This window comes from Halichoeres trimaculatus, unplaced genomic scaffold, assembly GCF_033239565.1.
Source record: "Halichoeres trimaculatus isolate MK-OKI-2021-1 unplaced genomic scaffold, fHalTri1.1 fHalTri1_scaffold_12, whole genome shotgun sequence".
Lineage (NCBI taxonomy): Eukaryota > Metazoa > Chordata > Actinopteri > Labriformes > Labridae > Halichoeres > Halichoeres trimaculatus.
Window position 1 is genome coordinate 16,133,620 of NW_027437190.1, and position 23,983 is coordinate 16,157,602.

Consider the following 23,983-nt stretch of genomic DNA (forward strand, 5'->3'; position numbering starts at 1 on the left):
GAGACTAATGGGTCATTCTATAAAACGGGTCCGCAACATATAATGACATGTACGAGGCACAAAAAATGTGTCAAAGTGTGTTTACAAATTTAGGAGTTACCAAAGCAAGTGCTCTTATTGACATGCTGTATCAGAAAATTCTTATCTTAAAGAGAAAAATTTTCATTAGAAAAATAACTGCCCTAACTAAACAAAAATGTATTTTATCCGATTACTCGATTAATCAATGGGATTTTCAGCAGAATACTCGAATACTTAAATATTTGATAGCTGCAGCCCTAGTACAGATCATTTAAATCATGGGAAGCATTTTTCAGATCCCCTGAGTTAAAATTGTATTAATCCTGGAAATAATCTGCAGGTTAGTTAATGGTGAAAATGCCCTGATGCACACTCTCCACAATGAATGGGGGTATTCAGCTTTCACATTTTCTGTGGATGATCATGATGATGCTGTGCAGGCTTGTTTGTGCCAGCACAACATCCGAATAGTTCAGTGAGGCACGTGTTAGCGTGTACATTGGCATGTGTGTCTGTGTTTACTAAGAGAGGTTAATAGGAGCCGCCATGTGGCCAGAGGACTGATATCTTGGCCTTCGGTTCATTTCTGTTGACTCCCGGCCAGGTAGGCGGGGCTCCACATAAAACCATGAATCAGCACAGCTGATCGCCACTGTGCTTCTGCCAGCTTTCCTCTCCCTCCCACACACGCAGAGGCACGCACATCCGACTGATAGACTGAGAGAGAATCAGAGCCGAGGGAGACAGTGAGATAGATACTGTAGGCAGGTAGATAGATGGAGATAATCTCACTTGGTCACTTGGGGGCTGATTAACTCTAAACTCCTTCTAATTCCTTAAGCCTACTCTCAGTACCCAGGAAACATGCTTTCTTCTCGTCCTAGTATTCCTACACAGTAATGTCGTTAGGAATCTCATGTAACGTGATGCCAGTGATGGCGAAGAAAGAGCTACCAGTGAATAAAATCTCTCTCTTCTGCCTCACACTGTCAGTCCAGTGATGTGTGCAACTGCTGCTGTGCACACTTGTATGCACATGTGCATATGCGTGTTGTGTGCAGTGAACAGAAATAGATATGAGCTTGTCTGTAAAGTCTAACTAATGAGTCCCTGCATCCTGAGCACACATAGCTATTTATATACTTTACCTCCTCCTTCTCTGCAAGCTCCTTCCCATTCCAGCCTCCCTGTCTTATTTCATCACACAGAGATCCACCTGCTCGCACGCACCTCAGCATCACCGGAAATAAAGCAAAGGTGCTGATGTCTAGACAAACCAAGGACTCAGATTAACAAGGAAACAGTCGCATACCTGAAAAGCACTCAGAGAGCTCAGACCTCCGCCAAGCATATTGTGATAATCACGCAGCACTTTAGTCCTACTTTAATGTTATACTCCCTTTCAGCAGACTGTCTGCTACAATTTGGTGTTACGACGATAAGGTCGTAACATACAGTACCGATGCCCGGTACCTGGCAATCGGTACCGGTACTCAATGGTACCAATTTTCGGTCCTTTTTTGTGTGTATATGGTAAAAAAATATCAATTTGTTTACTTATAAAATATATATATTTTTACAATTTAACAAATATATTCTTCAATATATAACCTTGAAATGCTGTGTTCATGTCCAGCATGGAAAATTGCCTACTCTTCCGCTCCCTCACAGTCATAAAGATGCGTTTAGGTACCTAAACATGGTACCTTTTGACTCTACACAAATCGATACCTGGTACTTTTGACATAATTCGGTCGGTACCTAAAAAAGTACCTAATTCAGTACCCATCCCTAGTGTTAGTTGCAGGTTTGTACAATAATTTGTTTCCTGACAGTGTTGAAAATTATGATGACCCAGAACATATTTCATATTCCAGATCTTAGTATCCAGAATATTGCCAGGATCTGGATCATACTTTTACATATGTCAGAAATTACTGCAATCTTGTCTTTTTTTGCAAAGCAATCCGACCATTTATTGATGAGTTATGTACACATATGGTGAAAATGACCCTATCTCACAATGATAACGAATCCTTTGGAAAAATCCTGGATCCAGACAGTGATCCGGATCACCTCCAAAATTGAATCATTTCTTTCTTATCCCATTTTGAACATTTCCTGAAAATTTCATCAAGATCTGTTTGTTAGTTTTTGAGTTATGCTGTTCACAGACAGACAAACTCTCCCAAAAACATATCCTCCTTGGCGGAGGTAATAAGTCTACAGTCAGCATTAGTTCAGACTTTTCAGACGCTGATAGCAAACACAGTGTTTCTGATGTCAAACTTCTCAGTTCAAACAAAAGTAAGACCAATTAATCAGATTCAAAGTACCATCATGGTGGAGCATTAAACCATATTTAAAGCCATATTGACTTTAAATCAGATCCTTATTCAATGCAGACTCATGTGTTTGCACCTGATCCAGCCGCTCCTTGCTAGAGGGCAGCCTACTTCATCTATAATTTAGCTCATTAGAGACACTAATTATGTAGGATCCAGGGCACCATTCCTTTTTTCTACAGCACAGCAATATTTCACCTAATTATCACCACGGCAGAAACAGAAGAACACACGCATTATGAGAGATTGATGCTGTATGGGCAGAGCCTGTGATTGTGATGTGGCGGCCGCTATCTCGATCAGTCACGACGCGGGTCGCTCCTGCTCAGCTGGCCGACAGCAGAGATGTTAGAGAGGCGACACAAAATGGAGGAGGCAGCAGACACGAGCTCAGCTGGTCCATTAGGAGCATGTCTGTTTCCTGACAATCACAATTGAGATGACAGAGCATTAAAAGACCCAGAAGAGCCTGTGAGCAACGATGCGTGCGTGTGCGTGCGTGTGTGTTTGTGTGTGTGTGGTGACCTAGGGAATACGCCGATGGGGGGTCTTGTGGGGGGAAGGGTAGGCTGGATTAGTCATAGTGTGCGGCACAGTTATTGGTCACTGGACACAAACAATGGGAGGGCTAAAGAGGATTTTGTCTGTGTGCGTACCCCCCCTTCCTCCTCCCCTTCTCCTCCTCCTCCTCCTCCTCTCCTGCTGTCCCGCAGTGCCAGTAGGAAGTGTATGGTATAGCGAGCCAGGCTGCACCCTTTGGGGCGGCTCGTACATCTGGAAGATTGGCCTGTCTGCCTGTCTAGCATCTCCCCTCCCCCCACTCTTCACAGGACAGGACAGAGTGCGACTTAAACTACATATGGAAGAGACAAACACAGCCACATTAGTCACCAATTAGACAGGGCCCGCTCCAGACTGGACGCAAATGAGTCGAATCCCAATCAGTTTCTGTCTTCGATGAAAGCTGGTGTAAACGATGAGTCTCAGTCAGGGGAGGCTGTGCTGTGATTGTGTAATTCGCGTGGTGTATTTCAGTCAGTTGTGTGATTTAATCAGCTGGTTAGAAGTTTCTAAATATATCAGATCTGTGTCCTCTCGCTGCTCCTGCTGCCACACCAGGGAATCAAAGCTGGGCTCATTAAACTCCAAAGCCTCTGTACTGTAAATGTGACTCACATCAGTCTATGATGTGCACTTCTGACTCTCTGACAGCGTAATAAAGAGATCCTGTGGCTTCTGTGCTGCTACATGTAACCCAGTCTTATCGTTTCACTTTTAGCATAATTTCCTATCATCCACCTTTCCCTTACTTTAACATAATAAGGCAGTGATAAAATGACTTTTGTCTGTACGGTAATGATAAACTAGTTCATACTTTGTCTAACAGAGACTGATTTCATGCTAAGTTTATAAAAACGGAAAAACAGTCTACCTGTTCGTACTGATCAGAAAAAAGGATTGTCTTTTTTCTTAACCCTTTAAAACCTAACATTGTGTAAGTCCACCAGGACATGCTGTGGGGCCATTTTTTGAAGTATTTCTATTTGAATGACAAAAATATAGACCTTTTACTACTACTGCTATAATTTGCTTAAAAGTGCAATAAACCCTAAAAAAAGAAATATAATCATTTTTTCACATGTTTTTCAAAATAAAGAAATTACAAAGCTGTAACCCTCGAATTTGAGAATTTCAAAAAAGTTGCACAATATTCTTTGAAACCACAGGTTTGGAGTCTGTAAACAAACATAACCAGGGCAGGGAGGGTATGCTTTTTTTCCCCAATTTGATACTTTTACGATTTCAGGGGTGCTAATTCGATTCTAATTGAGATTCTTTAACATTCACAATTTTTTGTGATTTTTAGTTTGCTTTTTGAACACCAGACCACGTGAAAAAGTTTGATGCCGATGTCTACAGACTAGACTATATGTGGAGCCATATTTTCCCCAAAAAATGATCATTACGTTTGAGTCAGTTTGTAGGATTTATTCAGGGTATCTGACATCTCAACCTTTCTTTAACCCTGCTTATAAAGAAAGACCAAACTCAAGTAGAAAAAAAACGGATTTTCTTATTTAACAAAAAATCATGATGTAAAATTCTTGATACTACAAAACAACTAGTTTTTCTCCCAACCCTACTTTTAACAAAGTTCAAACTTCAGCATCGAGGAACGGAAATGACAACGTGACAGTGTTTATTTCAGCGTAGGAAGTGCTGCAAGTACCTGTGGTCTTATCTTTAAAGATTTTTTCCATGTACGATTTATTGTGTACTTTTACAAACCCATTAATGTATCGAAATGTTTTCAGGGACATGGGGAATGTGTCAAATGTTTCTGAAACTCCCCAGATTTTTTTGCAATAAGCCTGCAAAAAGGATGATTGTTCTGTCTGGTTTCAGTCAAATATTAATGTGCAAATCGCAGCGTAGGCCTAGATTAAGTTATGACAAAAACATTCAACATATCAGATAAAATTTTGTAGCTTATTACACCATAGATACACTTCAAAAACTGAAATCTTATCAAGTGTTTTTGTCTTATTTTCAGTGGAAAATTCCTTTTTAGACTCAATATGAGCCAAATTCACATGACCAATCCAGAAAAATGTCTTGTTTAAAGTTATTTAAGGACAAAAATTAGGTCTGAATTGCTTGTAAACAGTAAAAAAATCTGCCAATGGAACAAGAGAAAAGTTACTTGTATTAAGACATTGTTCTAGTCTCAAGGACATTTTCAAGCAATTTTTTCTTGTTCCATTGGCAGATTTTTTTACTGGTTACAAGCAGTTCAAACCTCATTTTTGTACTCTGATAACTTGAAACAAGACATTTTTCTGGATTGATAAGTTGAAAGTGGCTCATATCAAGTATAATAAGACAATTTTTACTTCAAAAAAGACAAAAACACTTAATAAGATTTCAGTTTTTTGCAGTGTACGCAGAAACAGATAAATATGTGTTAAGCTAACATTGTCTAACCCAAAATACTTATTCTTATTTTAACACTTAATTTTGAACAGAGAATGAAACTTAATGAAGGAACTGTGTTTAAACAACCAGACAAAAAACAACCCAAAAATAAACAATTTTCATCACATTACTCAGTTCAAATACACAACAAATTAGATTCCTCATTATTTTAAGCCACACTGTGCAAGTGTCGTCTTCCCTGTTTGCAGCTCTGCCCCCAGCGACCAAATCCACCAAAAGAAATATCCAGATCATTGACCATTTCATCACATCATGGTATATCTCACTACGTCTCCCAGTGCCTTAGCTGACCCGTGCTGGATGGGCGTGGGTGACATGAAGAGCCAGAGCATGCTCGCAGAAGATGATCCAGGGCAGGCGGTGCTAATATGAAGCTTCAGTACAGAATGCCTCCTTTGTCTCTGGGGGATTTAATGAGTCTGTGGTAGTCTGTGCCGTAAGCTCGCCCTCAGAGCTCCATGTAGACACAGACACTCGGCAACAAGGGGCCCTATTGTGTGATGAGGTGATGTTTGTGTATGTGTGAGTTAAGTATGTGTGTTTATAATCTGCGGGTGGCAGTTAGCTTCATGTTTCATTGAATCAGGCTCATTTATAAAAACCAGCACTGTACACTTAAACAGCAGTGTTTATACCTCATTGTAAAGCTCTAGATTAGTCAGTGAAAATAATAACAGTTTATTTCAATATAAGCAGTTTTAAAACGTGTTTTCATTGAGAATAAGTGAATTATGTGGAAAATATTGCAGAGAAATTCCCTGTCAGACAACTCCTTTACCTTTTCAGTCAGCTTTTGTCTGTTTTTCATACTCATGCTCACAAGCAGTTAAGTAATAAACAACATTGTTCGCTGCTTGTTGTGTGGTTTAAGCGCAGCCCCTTTGATACGTTAGCTCGTCATTCACCGCAAAGTCAAGTGTAATGTTTCCTGCCCACTCTCTACGGCTCCTAATCTTATTTGTTGTGTTCCAAGTATAGCCGTGCCGTCACACCGTACAGCACTGTGACCTTTCTCCATCCCTGACTCTCGTCTCTTCTCCTTCCCAGTGGCTACCATGACAACAGAGGCGAGTGCGGTGAGCGAGGCAGACACTGAGGGCAAGCAGAAGGCCAGCGGCGCCGAGCCAGAGCCCGAACCCGAACCAGAGAACAAGCAGAAACCAGAGGCAGCGGCGCCCGAGCCCCAAGGGGAGTCTTCGAGCAAGAAGGCCCAGGAACAGGCCTCCGAGCCTGGGCCTGCAGACGCAGCTACCTCCCCTGAGGAGGAGCAGCTGAAGCCTCGCACCCGGACCTCCGCTGGCAAAGGACTATCTCGCCTCTTCTCCTCTTTCCTTAAACGCCGCTCACAGTGCTCTGAGGGAGAGGGGTTCGAGGCAGAGAAAGCAAAGGAGGAAAAGGCAGACAAGGAGGAAAAAGCTGACAAGACAGAGGAGGAGAAGGAGGAAGATGTAAAAAGGGAAGAGAAGGAGGAGAAAGCAGAGGAGGAGAAACCAGAAGCAAAAGAAGTGAAAGAGAAAGAACAAGAACAAGAAAAAGTAGAACAAAAAGAGGAGAAACAGAAAGAGGAGGAAAAAGTTGAGAAGAAGGGCAATAAAAAGAAAAAGAAAGAAGCCAAGAAGAAAGTAGAAAAAAAGGATGAGGAGAAAGTGAAACCGGAGGAGGAGAAAAAGGAAGTTGTAAAGGAGAATAAAGAGGAGCAAAAGGAGGATGAAAACGCACAACAGACAGTAGAAAAGGAAGAGGAAAAAACAGAGACTAAAAAAGAAGAAGGAGAAAAGGAGGAGGCCGCGGAAGTCAAAGAAAAAGAGGCAGAAGTCGAAAAGAAAGAAAGCAAAGAGGGAGAGCAGGCTGACAAGAAGGCTGCAAAAAGGAAAGAAAAGGAAGACAAACTAAAGAAGAAGGAAGAGGAAAAAGCAAAGAGGAAAGCAGAGGAAGAAGAAAAGCAGAAAAAGAAAGAAGAAGAGAAAGCAAAGAAAAAGGAGGAGGAAAAAGCTCGAGAGGCCGAGAAGGCAAAGAAGAAAGAAGAAGAAAAAGCAAAAGAGGCAGAGAAAGCCAAGAAGAAAGAAGAGGAAAAGGCCAAAAAGAAGGAGGAGGAGAAAGCAAAGGAGGAAGAAAAGGCGAGAAAGAAAGAAGAGGAGAAGGCAAAAGAGGAGGCTAAAAAGAAGGAGGAGGAAAAAGCGAAAGAGGAGGTGAAGAAAAAAGAGGAGGAAAAGACAGAGGAAAAGCAGAAGGAGGAAGAAAAAGGGAAGAAAAAAGAGAAAGGGAAGAATAAGGGAAAGAAAGAGGCGAAAGGTCAAAGTGAGGAGCAGGTGAAAGCACCGATTGCTGCTCCTGAACCTGAGCTCAAAACTGAACCAGAAGCTGAACAGGCTCCAGATCAGCGCTCCATCAGCAGCGCGGAGGCACAGGTGAGTGTGGATCACAAAAATCTACACTTAGGGTTTTTATTCTACATTTTTCCTTTCTACAACATCCATGACTTAGTAAGTTCAGCCTGCTTCCAATTGACCCAGCTTAGCTTGGCATTAAGACTGCAAATCAGGAGAAACAGCAAGCTTGTATGTGTCTTAAGGTATCAAAATACACCTGCAGCTACCTTAAAGCGCTCTGATCGACACTTGATAACTTGTCTCTTTAATCTGCTCAGAATCTCATTTGTAAAGACAACAAATAGTAGTTTCTCAGGGGATTATTTGCCCGACTATTTCTTGGTCTGTTGCAGGGAGTTCCCACAGTCTCGGCAGGTTGCCAACATGATAACAAGATTTCAGGATACATCCACTCCAGGCCAAGAAATAGTCACGCACATTCAGTGTAACCTGCTGTGAAGAAAACACAGTCCCCTAAAGAAAACTCTATTTCTGTTCTTTTGAACTTTGGTTGTACCCAGTTCACACAGATTTTTAACACCCTGATTAGGCTAAAGAAATGCAGGTCGACAAGTCGAGTAAATTTTTAGAAAAAGCCAAGCTTTTATGCCAAGCTAGTGGATACAGACTTCCAATATAGATAATTGGATTTCTGTAGATGTCAGCGATATCCTTCAGTCATAAAAGATGGAAAGATTCAAGTAAGGACAGAATCTCAAACACTGCTGCACACAAAGGTCAGACACAGAGCTGTCCAGTGTACAAATTCATGCTGCAGATATGGGTGTAGTAGAGGAACACATGTTTTTTCTTTGTAATGAATTTTTTATGATGTGGACAGCTTGGACAGCTTGCTCAGCGAAAGTCGCCCTGCTGGTTTGAGCTGAAAGCTTGGTCTGAAATAAAAGGCTCCATGCTTCTTTGAACTCCAGCTTACATCAAAAAAGTACACACATATGTTTACTTTGATCTGAATTCATTAAAATGCTTTCATCGGCTTATAAAGTGTATTGTTTTCCCTCATTCTTTTCATCGGTGTTTGACATACTCTGCAAATCTCGTGTTGTCTCTAGCAGCCAGCTCAAGAGGAAAATAAAAGCGAAGCAGTGATAAAGAAGGAGCCCGAAGCAGTGGCAGAAGAGAAAGAGGAAGACGCAGAGAACAAGGAGGAAGAACCAGCTGGAGAGAAGAAAGAAGCCAAGGGTGAGGAGAAGGCCAAGGAGGTAGCAAAGAAGGAAAAGCCCACAAAAGAAAAGAAGACGGAGAAGAAAGCAGAGGAGGGAAAAGGCTCCAAACGTCAGAAAACCATGCAGTGCAAAGTCACATTACTGGATGACACTCAGTTTGAGTGCGAGCTGGACGTAAGAGACCTAACACATGCCCTGATGTAATGACTGTCACCTCTGTTAAAGATTTCTATGCTCAGACTCATTCACACTGCTATGTTTGTTTGTCATTGTGCAGAAACACGCTAAAGGCCAAGAGCTCTTAACGAAGGTGTATGACCATGTCAACCTGCTGGAGAAGGACTATTTTGGCCTCGCTAACTGGGAAAACCCAACAAACAAAGTGAGCTCTTCAGTAATTCCTCTGCAAATGCAAAATCAGGCACTTAGATAACGCTGGCATACTTATTTTTTTTTGTACTGATTTTTCTCCAGACATGGTTGGAAGCCACCAAAGAGATCAGGAAACAGGTCCCAGGTGCTGTTTATGAGTTTACATTCAACGTGAAGTTTTACCCCCCTGATCCAGCACAGCTCACTGAGGACCTGACCAGGTGAATGTTTTAAGTGTCAGAGGAATTTTTTCACGTTTGCATGATTTTCACCTTATCTTTTCACCTTAACTAAATGTACTTAACCTCCAAATTATAATGTTTGTGCTGATTTTTTTTTTCATCTTTGTCAGGTACTTCCTCTGTCTCCAGCTGAGGAAGGACATCATGCGCGGCGTGCTTCCCTGTTCCTTCGTCACGCTGTCCCTTCTGGGCTCGTACACAGCCCAGTCAGAGCTCGGAGAGTACGACCCAGAGACACACGGGGCAGACTATGTTAAGGAACTGAGCCTGGCCCCTGGACAGAGCAAAGAGCTGGAGGACAAGGTGATGGAGCTGCACCGCACATACAGGTAATCAACATAGGGACAGCAGGCATACTTTTTGTCTGCTTTGGTTCAACTTGATGAAGACAGTGGAAAAAAAACTTTATCCACTGCATTTGAAGAGTATTTTTAAAAGGTGTCCTTTAAATAATCCTGTGGTTCCTCAGGTCAATGAGTCCAGCACAAGCAGACATGTTGTTTCTGGAAAATGCTAAGAAGCTCGCCATGTATGGAGTTGACCTGCATCAGGCCAAGGTAGGGCTTCAAGTTTGTTACCTGATGAGGTAACGCTTTTTTTTTTTTTTTTTTTTTTTGGGGATAAAACTTTCAGTCCTTTTTTGATGTGCAAAGGAGTATGTTCGGTCTGTTTTTGTTTAATGTGTGTAGCTGTTGCATGTTTGTTTAAATCAATGGAGGATTTTTAATTACAAAATTGATGTCAGCCCCTTCTCGGGAAAAAAAAGGGAGATTAATAATTTTTTAAACTCCATGACCTCAAAATCCCCGTCCTCTTGCTGTGAAGAAGTCTGCCCCCAAGTGACTGTTTGCTGTAAGTGCAGAGTTAGAGAGATGAAATCTCATGGCTGCTCACTGTTCCTTGGCCTGCAGGATCTGGATGGTGTTGATATCACACTGGGGGTTTGCTCCAGTGGTCTGATGGTTTACAAGGACAAGCTGAGGATCAACCGTTTCCCCTGGCCCAAAGTGCTGAAGATTTCCTACAAACGCAGCAGCTTCTTTATCAAGATCCGTCCATCGGAGGTGAACCAGGATGATTTTTTTAAATCACTTATGAGTCAGATATTTTTACTTAAAGAGAAACAAGAAGAGCAAAACTTCAGACTTATGTATTGAATTAACTAAAGTAAACTTGGAGAATCACTTTTGAATTATAATCCAGTGTTATTTGCATTTGATACTGTGCAGAGAGACTCTTAGTGGGGGTGAAACAGTGTTAAATTATCTGAGTAATATGTGAAATAAATGAGTGAATTTTTTTTGACAATTTCCTGTTTCATCTTCTAAAATTGTTTGGTAGTAACCATGTGTTGACTTAGCCCGTCTCTGGGATGAAGTTTATTGTCTTTATTCTCCATGAAAAAATAATGTCACTTTATTAACATCAGGTGTATTTTTGTTTCCTTCACCTGCAGCAAGAGCAGTATGAAAGCACAATCGGCTTCAAACTACCCAACTACAAGGCCTCAAAGAAGCTGTGGAAAGTTTGTGTTGAAAACCATACCTTCTTCAGGTGAGTCCGCCTCTGTCCTACCTCACTGTGAATGACACGTCCTGCTTTGTGACAGAGGTCATTCTCAGGTTCTGTCTTACCCTGAGATAATTGGCTCACTGGTCTCTACAGCTTAAGCCCTATATTGGCTCGCTGGCAGTTTAACCAGAGAGGTAAAGCTACAAAGCTACATGCATGGTCCTGACCTTAGAATTAAACCTCTGAGGTTGTTTCTTCCTAATAAGTTAAAGGTCGTAGTGGTTGCTAACCTCGTTGCATAACGTGGATGACTTTTAAGGAATACCAAATCCTATGATGTCACTTAGTTAAACCTGTATTTGAGTCTCAGGTACAGGGTCTGTCACTTGTGAGGGTGAAAATGAAATCTTGTTTTGTCCCTCAGGGTTCCCACAGTCGAGCCCCCGTCATCGCGACGCTTCCTTGTCTTGGGATCGAAGTTCCGGTACAGCGGGAGAACTCAGGCCCAGACCCGCCAGGCCAGCTCCATGATAGACCGCCCCGCCCCTCGTTTCACACGCTCTGCAAGCAAGAGGCTGTCTCGTAACTTGGATGGAGGTATGAACAAATGTGCAAACCTGTTAAGGGATCACTTTTTCCCTGTGGATCTAGAAATACAAGCACAGATTTGATATCTGCCCTCTGACATGTTTCACACTTGCAGCTGGAGATGAAACTCTCCAGTTCCTGCAACAACTCTCAGCATCGACCAGGTCTGAGGTGGATGATTGGTCACTGATGTTGACATCTGAGCGAGCCCAGCCTCCCACTGAATCCTCAGGTACCAGGAACTCTGTGAAGCTGCAGCTGCTCTTTTTGCCACATGCGCAGCCTCATCACATCACCTAACACGCTCGTCTGTTCCTGCTCATTCGCTTTGATGCTGCAAAACAAGTCTTAAAAAATGACATTGGACATGTGGTGACCTCTTCTTGACTTGTGGGTTATATCACCCACTTTGTACTTCCCCTGACTTGATGACAGGGAGTTTTTGGCCACTTTGAAGGAGGAAAGAGTTTCCTCATGCATTGAACTAAGCACCGGCGTTTCCAGACTTGAAGCTGCACTTCCTCTTTGTTTTGTCATTTCAAAGTTTTACTGAGTATGTTACACAATTGCTTTTATGTGCTTGCAGCTTTTTTGCTCAACATTTTAACGAATTCCCCTGTCACTATTCCAGTGACAGTTTATCTGCTCATGATGCGAAGAACCAGCAATCTTTCATTCAGCTTTACACTAACCTTGTCTTGCTGGACTCACTTAAGTCCAGTTCAAATGCTTGGCATCTGGTCAAAGAGAAATTGCTTGAAGCAAAGTGGAGCACTCGTACACAGTGACCATCATCTCTCCAGCAGAAACATTACATAACTGCCATCACCTCATCATCTCTTCACAGCCAGAGGGGAGTCTGAGCAGACTCAGTCCTGGGAGGAGGGACAGTCTATTCACACGGTCAGAGTGACAGGACAGGACACTGTGACCATGCAGACGGCGTCTCAGACACTCACTGATGAGCAAAAGCAGTGGAGAAAGGATGACTTGTGGTCTTCTCTGCTCTATCGTCATCCACCTTTCCCTATTGTCCCACCTTTTAAAGCTGACAAACAGCCAGGTATTTTAGCATTTGCAGGTTATTAATCAGCTTGCTTTCATTCATGTTTTTACTGCAGCAGTATTTAATTCTTGAAACAGACTCATACATGCTGTGACTTCACATCATTTCCTTGTATTCTCAGTTACACATTGACTCCTGTTTGCTCATCAGGAGTTAAACGTTTCACTATTATTTCTTTGATGTGATCAGCTAAGATCAGCTTGGCAAAAAGGAGCTCTTTGGACAGACTCTTTCAACCAACAACAGCACGGCAAGATGATTGGTACATTTACTTTGACCAAATCTTGAGCCTGTTACCCCCCACACGTGTTGACAAACCATGTAAGTCACTCTGTGTGAAAATATGACCTCTTATCTTTTTGGGAAAAAAGGAAACCAAAACAAAAAAAAAACTTTTGACATTTTATTTCTTTACCTGGTCTCATCTACTCTCTTTTTTTACCTCACCCAGTCTCTTCTCTGGCTCAGCCTGAGCTCCAGGACAAAGATGAGCAGGTTGTGTATGTAATGGAAGAGAAACTAAGCAACGAGGAGACCATTAAGAGGCTGGAGGAAATGGTGGTGTTGGTGGACAGGCTGACAGAGGCAGAAGTCTTGGAAAAGAAACTAAGAGAAATGAAGGGTTTGGAAGAAAGACTCTGGGAAGTGGATGAGATGTCAGTGAGACTTCAGGGAGTCATAGAAGGAGAACTGAGCGAGGAGGCAGTAGAAAAGTTGAGGAGAGAGTTTGCAGACTTGGAGCAAGAAGCAGTAAAAGTTGAAAGTGTCACAAAAACAGTGGTGAAGAAGTCAGTGAGGAGGATAGAGGAGGACAAGGAGGAAGATGTGGATGAACTGGAGGAGCAGATAAAGGAGGTGTTTTTGAAAGGCTTGTTGCCTGAGGAGGAGGAGAAAGAGGCTGGGGTGAGGCAGGAGACTAAATCAGAGGTCATCAAGATGGATGACACAGATGTTGACTTGAGCAAAAAGCTGCAGGAGGTAGAAAAGGAATGGAAGGATGAATTGGAGACCAAACTGGTGACGTCAGTAGAGGTCATCAAAAAGGGTGATTTTGATGATGACTTGAGAGAAAAGCTGCAGGAGATGGAAAAAGAATGGAAGGATGAGTTGGTAGTCGCTGAAACAAAGCAGGATGCTCAAGTTGAGATCATCAAGAAGGATGAGTTAGATGATGACTTGAAAGAGAGGCTTCAACAGATAGAGAAGGAATGGAAAGAGGAACCAATCACCAAGCAGGTAACTCAAATACAAGTGATCAAAACGGGTCAGTTTGGTGAGGACTTGAGTGAAAAGCTGCAGGACAGAGAACAAGAATTGAATGGTGGCTTGGGGGTTGTTTCTATGAAGGAGGAGACCACAGTAGAGATTATCAAGAAGGGAGAGTTGGAAGATGACCTGAAAGAGAGGCTTCAACAGATGGAGAAGGAATGGAAGGATGACCTGGGTCTAGATGACAACACCACTGTAGTAACTTACCAAAAGGTTGAGCGCAGGACCAAGAAAAGAGTAACCATTGTTGATGAGAGAGATCGCAGGCAGGAAGATGAGATGGGTGACGTGAAGTCAGATGACAGGCTGATCACAGGGGGCAGATGGAGTAGGATAGAGATACAGGAAACAACAGAGAGGAAGGTCACAGAGAGGCTTCAGGCTGAGGATGAACGGGAGGTGGAGGATAAGGATGTCTGGTTCATACTGTTTGACCGACCTGCGTACACAGCTGTTATCAAACCACCAGGTACAGTATACAGTTGTGCAACCAGCTCTAAACTAACCTAGACAACAATTAAAAATAGTGCTTTTAACTTCCTCTTCTGCTTTAATGAGGTGTTTGAGATGTTTGGAGGAGTTTTAACATCCAACCCTGCTTCTTATACCACTATTTGTCAACTTCAAACAATACTCAAAGTTTCTTTGTCTTTATACTCATCATTAGTTGTGACTGAGGAACGAGCTCAGATGGATAAAGCCGTGTATCAAACCACAATCACTGAGATTTCTACCCTCAAGGAGAAAACTGAGCTCTCAACCCTGGAGGAGAAAACTGAGCTCAGAACTCTTGAGAAAAACATTGAGATTGTGGTGGAAGAGAGGAAAGTAGAAGAAGAAGAAGCATTGCGTGCTCCAGCGATTCCCTCACTGCAGACCGTCAGAGAAAGAGACGATGACTGGTTTGTGCTGCTGGATGTCATCCCCAGAGAAACGCCTTACGTTCCACCAGGTATTTTTGTGCTGCTCTGGCTCTCTCATGCTTTGTTTGGTGCCAGTTGTAACTCACTGCTCGTGTTTCTCCTCACTTTCTTCCTATCAGCTACCTTGAAGAGAAAAGACCAGCTAGGTGCAGAAAGTTTTGTCTCTGTTGTCCCAACTGCAGCTGTTGAGGAGATCAGAGAAGTAGTGTCTGAAGAGACAAAGATCACAGAAGAGGCACCGAGAGATCTCCAAGTAGTCCCACAACAGCCTGTGAGAGACAGAGATGATGACTGGTTTGTGTTGCTAGGTGTTGTTCTCAGACAAACATCATACGTTCCACCAGGTAGAGTTGAATCAACTCCTTTGTGCCGCTCTCACAGCTTTATCAAAGCAAGCAATTACCCTGAGCTTTGCAGACATCTTATCCCTAAATCCCTCTGTACCGTCCACACTGGCTGAGGATGTTTATCTCTTTTGTTTTAGCTGCTGTTACAGAGCGTGTTGCAGTGATCCCAGAAGAACAGGTCTCAGTGGTTGAAATGACAATCGTTGAAAGGAGGGAGAGAAGATTAGAAGATGTTGTAGAGGTGGTAGAAGTAACACAAGCACAGAGTGAAAAGCAAGTAGTCACACCGCCTCAGACTGTGAGACTGATCACAGATGACTGGTTTGTGCTGCTGGAGCGTCCATCGAGAGAACTATCATATGTGCCACCAGGTATTGTCAACTTTCACTGAAATCTCACAGTTTCCAGGCTTGTTTCTAGTGTCTTACAGCACTCTTAACTCTTTTCGTCATCAGCTACCGCAGCAGAGTACACTCAGGTTTATCCTGAAGCAAGTGTCTCCACCCGAGTTGAAACTAAAACAGCAGAGTCCAGAAAGGTGGTTGTGATAGAAGAGACTTTGGTGTGGAGAGAGGACGAGAAGCTTCACAAGCTAAACATTACAGAGCAGAAAATCTCTTTACCAGTCGGAGAAAGAGATGAAGACTGGTTTCTTCTGCTGGATGTTATTCCTAAAGATGCTGCCTATCTGCCCCCAGGTACCTACCTCCGTCAGAGTCCATATACTATACTGTACAGGGAAGTTATTTCTTTGGCTGAAGCTTGAGTATAAATCCTTTGTTTACAGTTTCTCTGGCAGAACCGAGCCAAATCCTATACCCAAAGGTTCAACCTCAGATTGAAGTGATAAGCACAGAGCGGAAACAGGTTGTGTATGAGCAGATTAGACCACAGCCTTCACAGCCACTGCCAGGGAGAGACGATGATTGGTTTGTGCTGTTTGATGCTGTCCGTGAAGAGGCAGTCAAAGCACCAGCAGGTAAAAACTCAGGAGTTTGATCTCACTTAATTGTTGGAAACACCTGGGTGACTGATTCCCTTTGACTCTTTCTTTATTTCTGCTAGTTACTCCTGATAAGATTGTTCTGGATGTGAGGGAGTCAATGAAGGTCGAGGTGAAAACCACAGAGACCACAACATGGAAGACGGACATAATTAGTGTGATAAGCAGGCAGGATGAGACACGTCTGACTGAAATTAGACCGAGCAAAATGGCAACACCATCAGAGAGAGAAGGAGGAGATGATTGGTTCGTCCTTTTCGACAGCATCCGTGAAAAGCCTGTTTTCATTCCACCAGGTACATTTTATCGCTTAAGGTTCTTCACTGTGCAAGCGTTTGCCTTTATACCTCCAAAGGCTTTAACAACAATCAGAATCTACGACAGGTTTGCTTCAGATATATTTACTCACATTTTCCTCTGTTAGTTGCTGTGGTTGAGCGTTTTGTGGATGTGGTAACAGCCACTGAAACAAAACCAAGGCTCTACGTTGAAGACCTACGTCCAGCTGTTCAGTTGGTGGAGATTAAACCACCACAGCCAAGACAGGTGGATGATGACTGGTTTGTGCTGCTGGATGTTGCGGAAAAAGCTTCAGGTATTCTGCTTTTATCACAAGAAGGTCTAATAAAAAAAAACATCCGTTTAAAGTGATACTCTGGGATGGAACAAGTTGGGTCCTATCACAAGGTTTAGGACAGAAATTACCCCTACAGCAGTGTTTTTGTGCTGCAGAAGCCCAGGGTGCACACACCAAACACCCCCTCCCTGCTCCTCTGCTGGTTTCCTCTGCACTCAAACGGGACCAATTTTTACTTGGCCAAAAACACAAATAAACGGACTCCCACCGAAAAAAACTGATATTGGTCTGGATTCATGCTTTATTTGGAGAATTTTTAGCACGTTACTTTCACACAAAAACACCGCTAAATAAGGCTCTAGTTCTCATCGAGTCGTAAAACGGCGCTACCTCTGCTGCAGAGCCACAGCTGGCTACGAGGTGCTCGCCGCTATGTGTATCAGTCCACGCGCAGTGTGCCAGATATAAACAAACGCAGGTAGTCTGCCAGGACGAAGAGACACGATGAGAACTAGAGCCTTATTTAGCGGTGTTTTTGTGTGAAAGTAACGCGCTGAAAATTCTCTAAATAAAGCGTGAATGCAGACCGATGTCAGACTTTTTCGGTGGGAGTCCGTTTATTTGAGTTTTTGGTCAAGTAAAATATGGCCCCGTCTGAGTGCAGAGGAAACCGGCAGAGGAGCAGGGAGGGGGTGTTTGGTGCTAGCGCCCTGGGCTTCTGCTGCACAAAATCACTGCTGTAGGGGTAATTTCTGCCCTAAAACTTGTGATAGGACCCAACTTGTTCCATACCCGGAGTATCACTTTAATGTGTTTAGTGGTTCTGACTAAAAATGCGTCTTCTGCATCAGTTGCTGTAGATGACCGTCTTCGTTTGCCTCCTGAAGTAAGGCCAGCTCAAGTGGTGGCAGTCAAAGAGCAGAGAGCACAGCGGAGAGTGTTGATAGTGGAGGAGAGGTGGCAGCAGGAAAGAGTGGTGCAGCAGAAACCATGCCCAGCAGTGAGAGTGATGGAGGATAATTGGTTTATACTTCTGGATGTGGCCACTAAGAAATCAGGTATAATAAGATTGACTTACCCTGGTTTGATTTTGATAGTTTTCTTGATGATGTGTGATCAACAGATGAGTGTTTATTCCCACAATAACGCCTGTTTGTGTATTCGTATTAGTCCCCGTCCCTGAACGCATCCAGCTCCCTGCAGAGGTGAGAGCTCCACCTGCTGCAGCCCAGATAAGAACTGCAGTTTCCAGGGTGAGACCACTGTTTGAGGAACGGATCCTGGAGGAAAGACGTCCGGTCACTCGCACACATGTCCATGCCGATTGGTTTGTTCTGCTAGATGTAGCCCAAAAGGAGTCAGGTATTTTGTTCGGATGCTTGGGTTTGTTTTTATTCCTGACAGAAAGCTCATACGCTTATATCGCTCCATGAAACGCTTACTAACGCTTGAAGCAAGACACGCAGACTTATCTTCACGTGAGGATTTGTCCAACACACATTCGCCATCCTTCAGTGATGCTTTTGTCTCATTTACTTTTCACCTGGAAGCTGCAAATATCGTCGCCTAACATCTTATGCATTTGCAACAGCGATCGGACTTGTACAAGATCTATTTGATGCTTTTGCTCCTCTCCTGCTTTGTGAACATTCACTCCTGGACGACTTCAGATCCTTTTTGAGTAGGGTCTACAAGAAGTGTGTGAGGTATAGTATACCCCAGCAGTGTGAATGCTTGTTTTATACTGTAAGTACAGTGTGGCTCTTTGCATAGATGCGCTGTTCTGTTTCATGTTGCATTTGACTCTTCTGAGATGTCATCCTGTTAAGTGTGTGTTGGTGTTTGTCCAACCTCAACGTGTCGTGCTACAACATGTTTCCTCAAATCTTAACTTTCTCTTTTTTGAATTAATTTCCAGTGGTAATGGCACCCAGGGGCCGTCCCGTCAGTGCCCCAGTCTTCTCGCAGGCTGCTCTGGCAGAAGCAGGCATCCCCATGGCCCCTCAGGATCAGCCCCAGACCTCCACTCCCATCAGGATCAGTCGCCTGGAGGAGAGGAAGCTGGAGGTCACTGTAGAGGCTGTGGAACCCTCAAAAATTGAGACTGTGGTCGAGGTCAAGGTATTTAAGTCTCCATCTCTATGAAGATACATCCATGACTTTGATGTTCAGAGAAATGTTCCGTATATGAGTGTGTGTACCATGAACATCCTACAAGTGAGCTGGTGATGAACAGATCATTTCGTAACGTGCGCTCATAGTGACAGCCTGGCTGTTTATTCAAGATAATGATAAAATAGAAAAAATAAAAAAAGGACTTTTTTAATGCAGCTTTTTGCAAAAATGCTAAAATAGTGAGCCGAATTTGAGTGTTATCTGTGTCTCTCTTGCTGCTGTAGCCAGCAGTGTGGAGAAACCAGAGAGAAGTAGACTCTTCACTGATAACCACCATCAATGGGGACATTCAGGTTAGTGTCAGACACTGGCTTCTTCTAAACGTGTCGCCACTCGTGGGACTTGTTTCCTCCTTCAAAATGGCTGAGATGTGAGTGCTGAAGCCAGCAAAGCCGAGGATGCTAACTGGTGTCCCTCTCTCCTCCCCTGGGTTAGCACGTGTCTGAGGCCATGAGCTCGGAGGTGGTGCAGATGCGAAAGGTCAGATTCTTTAGCGTCGTGTGCCTCTACGTAGCCATTTCTCTACCTCCATTCTGATTGTTTCAAGCTTATCATCCAAAAACTAATCTCACCCTCTTCTCATGTTGTGCTTCCATACTGCTAGGTCTTAAATGAAATCTACATCAGGTTCGATGCACATACAGTTTATTAAAAGAGGTAGACAAATGTAAAAAAAAAACAATTAACAAATCAGTTTTCATTGGATACAAAGAGACTCTGCTTCTCACAGTGTGTCTGTATTCGTAGTATGATATATTTAACATACTTCATGAGGCGTTCATGTTGTTTCATTGCTTGCTGATGTCATAAACTCTGGAATGCACACATGCATGACTATAGATGAGGTGCACCTCACTGAAAGGCTGCATGATAACAGGTGTTATATCTCATTTCTGTCATTTCACCGCTCTGTTTCGTTTTTCTTCATAAGAGTAGAAATCTAGCCAGCAGTGTAACGGTTCTTTGCTTTTTGAAGTTTGGCCTTTCGGTCACTTTGCCGGACTTGTTCTGCATGCAGACTCCTCACAGCTCTCTGTCTGATGTATTAACCCTGTAGTGAACATTGTAGCATGCATGTCTCAGGTGTAGCGCATTGATGCCAGCGCACAGGGAAACTGAAACAAACCCACACTCTTTTGTTCTTTTCATTTTTCACAGAAAAGAGCTAAGAAAATTGAGGGTGACTCAATTTATATCAGACATAGCCTTTTAATGTTGGAGGTTTGTATCTCTTCTGGAGGTGTCAGTCTCTGTCTGTATTTTCTTGCTCTTTGGCACATCAGCTGCTCTTTAATATCACGCTTGCATGTGGCATGATTCACACTATCTGCGTCAGCTTAATTGATGGCTGTAGACACATTTTAAATGTGTTTGAGAGTGTGTGTGTGTGTGTGTGTGTTTGTGTGGCGATGTAACTCTAATGCTGTTGTTTCAGGAGAGTGCTGTTGAATTGGAACAAATGGGTAACGAGTTCAGGATTCACTTGCTTTTGGGAAACTTGTTGAGGCTGTTTCACTCCACAGCATCCTAAAACTGCCCTTAATGTGATGTGATACACTCATGATAAGACATTCAAAGAGCTTTTGGATACTACTTCTCATCCTTTAAGACCATGTATATTATTTTACTTCTTGATCATCAGTATTCTCCTGTTTCTGCTTTTACTATTCCTACATCCACCTCATTTTCTAACCTGCAAGTGGCGCCCTGCACTTTAAACCGCTGTCATTAAGATTAAAATCTGAATTTTTATGTATCTTTGAAAATGATGTGTGGAGAAACACTTAACATTAAGTTGCTCTTTGGCACCTCAGTAAGTTATAAATCATAGTAAAAACACTTTTGTTCTTTGGCTGATATTGTCAGTAGTATGATTGCAGTAATTGACCAGCAGTTCACAGCAAAGATCAACTTGGTGCTAAATGTTAACAATAAATGCTGCATCTGTTGCTTTTTATTGGTGTGAGATAATCAGGTTTCCATTTTTACTGAAGCTTCATCCTTGTCCACTTGTCTGCTATCATCACCTCTCCCGCTCTTTGATTTGCAGCCTGTGTTCACAAAATGTTTCACTTTAAGCCTAACGCAGAAAAACTAGCTGTGCCTTTAGTTATAAACTGTACAGTTTATAGCTCCCACCCATTGAGGTTATATCAGCCTTGATAAATCACAGCACTGCCTCATCTGAATCTGTGCTTTACAAATCAAAGCTGAGTCTTGACTCAACAGCTGAAAGACCGGATCTTAAATTTTGAAAAAAGGGGTTGCTGCTAATCTATCAATGATCAACATAGTGTGATTATTTAGATCGACGCCCCCTCCCTTTAATTTAAGTTGTCTTAGAATCACCCATTAATCCTGCTTCTGCTTGTTTAATCTGCAGTTATTAATCAGCATCCCTTGTAAAGAAAGAAACAAGTTCTGACTTTTTTCTCCTCTTCTCATTCTCTCCCAACTATGAACACATCCTTCATCTTCTCTTCCACCCCTCCATCCAACTTTCATACCACCTTCTTCATCTTGAACTCCTCCCTGTGTTTTTGTCTTCATCCACCATGGCTTCTCTTCCATGCCGCTCTCCTTCCTCCACACTCTCTGCCCTGTCTCGACTTTCCTCTCCTGTAGGAGTTCGATAAGCCTCAGGAGGACCTGCTCAGGCACCACGCCAGCATCAGCGAGCTGAAGAGAAACTTCATGGAATCCGTCCCGGAGCAGAGGCCCAGTGAGTGGGACAAGCGCCTGTCCACGCACTCTCCTTTCCGCACCCTGGGAATCAATGGTCAGCCTTTGCCCAGTGCAGACGGGGTAAGAACCACTCTCCTCAAAGTCCTACTGAAAGCTGATTTGTTCTCTGAGCCTGTCAGTAAATAAAGTGAAGTAGAAACTATAATTTGACTAACAATTCCTGCACTGACTTTTTTAAAGCTATATTTAGATGTATGTCATCTAAATCTATTTTTTGGGCTTCTGCATTCATAGAGATTCTTTTGATTAACATCAAAACATCCCTGCACCAGTGTGAGCAGTGTGCATGTGTTTGTAATGAACAGAAGACCCTGAAATTTTCGCCAAGGCCTGAGTGTTTGAGTTATTTTTAAAACTCCCACATCAAGAGGAAACTATTTTTACACCAGGCGCAGATTCAAACTGAACAATGTGATAGAAGAAGGGTTCAGGCTCTTCTAGTTGTCATTCCTGGTTCTCATACTTTGTAACCAAATGTGTGTGCATGTACAGACCTACTCAAGGCTTTAGCATGTGGTATGCAGGACATGCATGTGTGTGACGAATGCAGTCGGACTCGTTGAATAAGGTCTGTACTTTCCACTTCAAACAACTGATGTGGGCGAGGCGTCTTATGGGACAGGTTGTCCCCTCTCTAAAAACACTCTCTGGTTCGTCTTCCTGCACTGGATGCCTCTGACATGTTTGTACTGCATGACTGACTGACCAGACGATCAGAGATTACTGCATGACTCTGAGTTGACCCCTTTTTGAATATCTGCACGCTCTGACACTCAGCAGAATGAGCCTCCCCCCCTCCTCTGTTCTTCCTTCATTCATTCTGCTTTAATCATTTTTGCTTTGTGCACTTTCACTTTTTTTTACAACACATTTTTGGCTGCTGCTTTCTGAAAGCTTCAGTTGTTTTTCCATGGAGAGACAAAGCCTCATTCACAGTGGTATCAGCAGTTTTTGCCCTGTTAAAGATCATTTCTGGGACTAAAACAGGACTCCAATATAAAAATACTGAAGAAATACCATCATTATTATTATAAAACTATCCTCAACAGCTTTTGACATTTAAATACATTAAAAAAGGCAGCTCAGTGGACTGCAAAGACAGCAGCACTCTTGCCAGCCGGCTGTCTCATGAATAAACAAACTGATCTGCTGAGGTTTAATGAGCATGCCTTTTAGAGAGACACTTACTCGACTGCCACACAACTGTTTGGCCCAATTACACTTTTACACTCACAGAAAAATGCCTTCATTCTGTCAGGAGATATTAGAGCTGCACTGAAACCCAAGCAGAGCAAAAGCGACAGCTCAGAGTCTGGAGAGGAGAGATGAATCAGGACAGAAATTCAGCCTGTTAAATGTAACCGCTCAACAGTGTGACACTGGTCAGCTGTTGTCTGCCTCGTGTGGAGGAGAGGACACACACACACTGGAACGAGCTGGTTTGTCAGTCTGGGATGCTCAGACAACAAAATGCTTTACGTGAGAGCTTAAATGTGAAATATAATTTACAATAAAAACTGATATAAGGCAAGTGACTAATAAACTGCTAAGAGCAACGCTAGGATCTGTAATAAAAGAATAAAAACGATAAGCTTTGGTCAAAGGATAAAAATGCGCAGACACCATGAATGCCTTTCTCAGCTCTCCTTTAACTTGCTATGAATTTCACTTCAGAACTTTAACACATGCAGCACTGCACGGGGCTTCCTCAAACAAGAGGCCTAAAATAATCCAAGCTGACCGACTAACAAAAAGTTCCTCTAAAATCTCTAAAAATGTCTATTCTTTCTTTAAATAAGATACTGCAAGAGGGAATGACTTTCTGTCTGTACAGAAGAAGCAACTTCTTGGACATGGAAAAATGTCGATGCATGTTAAAAGCATGAGTCTAACATTTTCATGCTTTAAAAAACAAGTTACCTCTATATGGATCATTTTGACTCCAGTAGAAGCATCACAGGGATATTTTTAAGAGCTATTCATTTTCTAATTATGACTTTTACAAGTTCAATGAAGGTCATTGCAAACATTTCAAAATTCCCCCCTCTCATTTCTTTTCCCCTCCTCCTCCTCCTCGTGGTCCTCCTCCTTCCCCCAGTTTGTCATCCGCCTCCCCCGCGGCCCCCTGCTAGACTTCTACTCCAAGCGCAGCTGAGGGGCCGTCTTGACCCTGCGGAGTTCCCACACAGGTGTGAGTGTGACCCGTGGAGACGGCGCCTAGTCCATCTGTACCCATCAGCCTCTA

The 23,983-nt window shown here is 42.9% G+C and overlaps 1 protein-coding gene across 4 annotated transcripts in view; it reads left to right on the forward strand.

Annotated features, from left to right (window-relative positions):
* LOC141800641 (band 4.1-like protein 2) overlaps nucleotides 1-23,983 on the forward strand; it is a 33,515-nt gene that overhangs the window by 2,506 nt on the left and 7,026 nt on the right. For 2 of the 4 annotated variants that reach the window (XM_074683306.1, XM_074683308.1), the window contains exons 2-15: nucleotides 6,411-7,771; nucleotides 8,806-9,093; nucleotides 9,197-9,301; nucleotides 9,394-9,512; nucleotides 9,644-9,862; nucleotides 10,003-10,090; nucleotides 10,445-10,597; nucleotides 10,990-11,087; nucleotides 11,470-11,642; nucleotides 18,737-18,939; nucleotides 19,218-19,286; nucleotides 19,429-19,473; nucleotides 20,152-20,214; nucleotides 21,619-21,798. In XM_074683306.1, coding sequence (XP_074539407.1) covers nucleotides 6,411-7,771; nucleotides 8,806-9,093; nucleotides 9,197-9,301; nucleotides 9,394-9,512; nucleotides 9,644-9,862; nucleotides 10,003-10,090; nucleotides 10,445-10,597; nucleotides 10,990-11,087; nucleotides 11,470-11,642; nucleotides 18,737-18,939; nucleotides 19,218-19,286; nucleotides 19,429-19,473; nucleotides 20,152-20,214; nucleotides 21,619-21,798 — 3,164 coding nt within the window. Of the gene's footprint in view, nucleotides 1-6,410; nucleotides 7,772-8,805; nucleotides 9,094-9,196; nucleotides 9,302-9,393; nucleotides 9,513-9,643; nucleotides 9,863-10,002; nucleotides 10,091-10,444; nucleotides 10,598-10,989; nucleotides 11,088-11,469; nucleotides 11,643-12,371; nucleotides 12,697-12,888; nucleotides 13,021-13,150; nucleotides 14,438-14,635; nucleotides 14,921-15,010; nucleotides 15,236-15,375; nucleotides 15,610-15,693; nucleotides 15,937-16,025; nucleotides 16,218-16,303; nucleotides 16,538-16,665; nucleotides 16,837-17,669; nucleotides 17,877-17,988; nucleotides 18,181-18,736; nucleotides 18,940-19,217; nucleotides 19,287-19,428; nucleotides 19,474-20,151; nucleotides 20,215-21,618; nucleotides 21,799-23,983 lie in introns of those variants that run through there. The other 2 variants (XM_074683305.1, XM_074683307.1) reach the window with 2 other exon arrangements.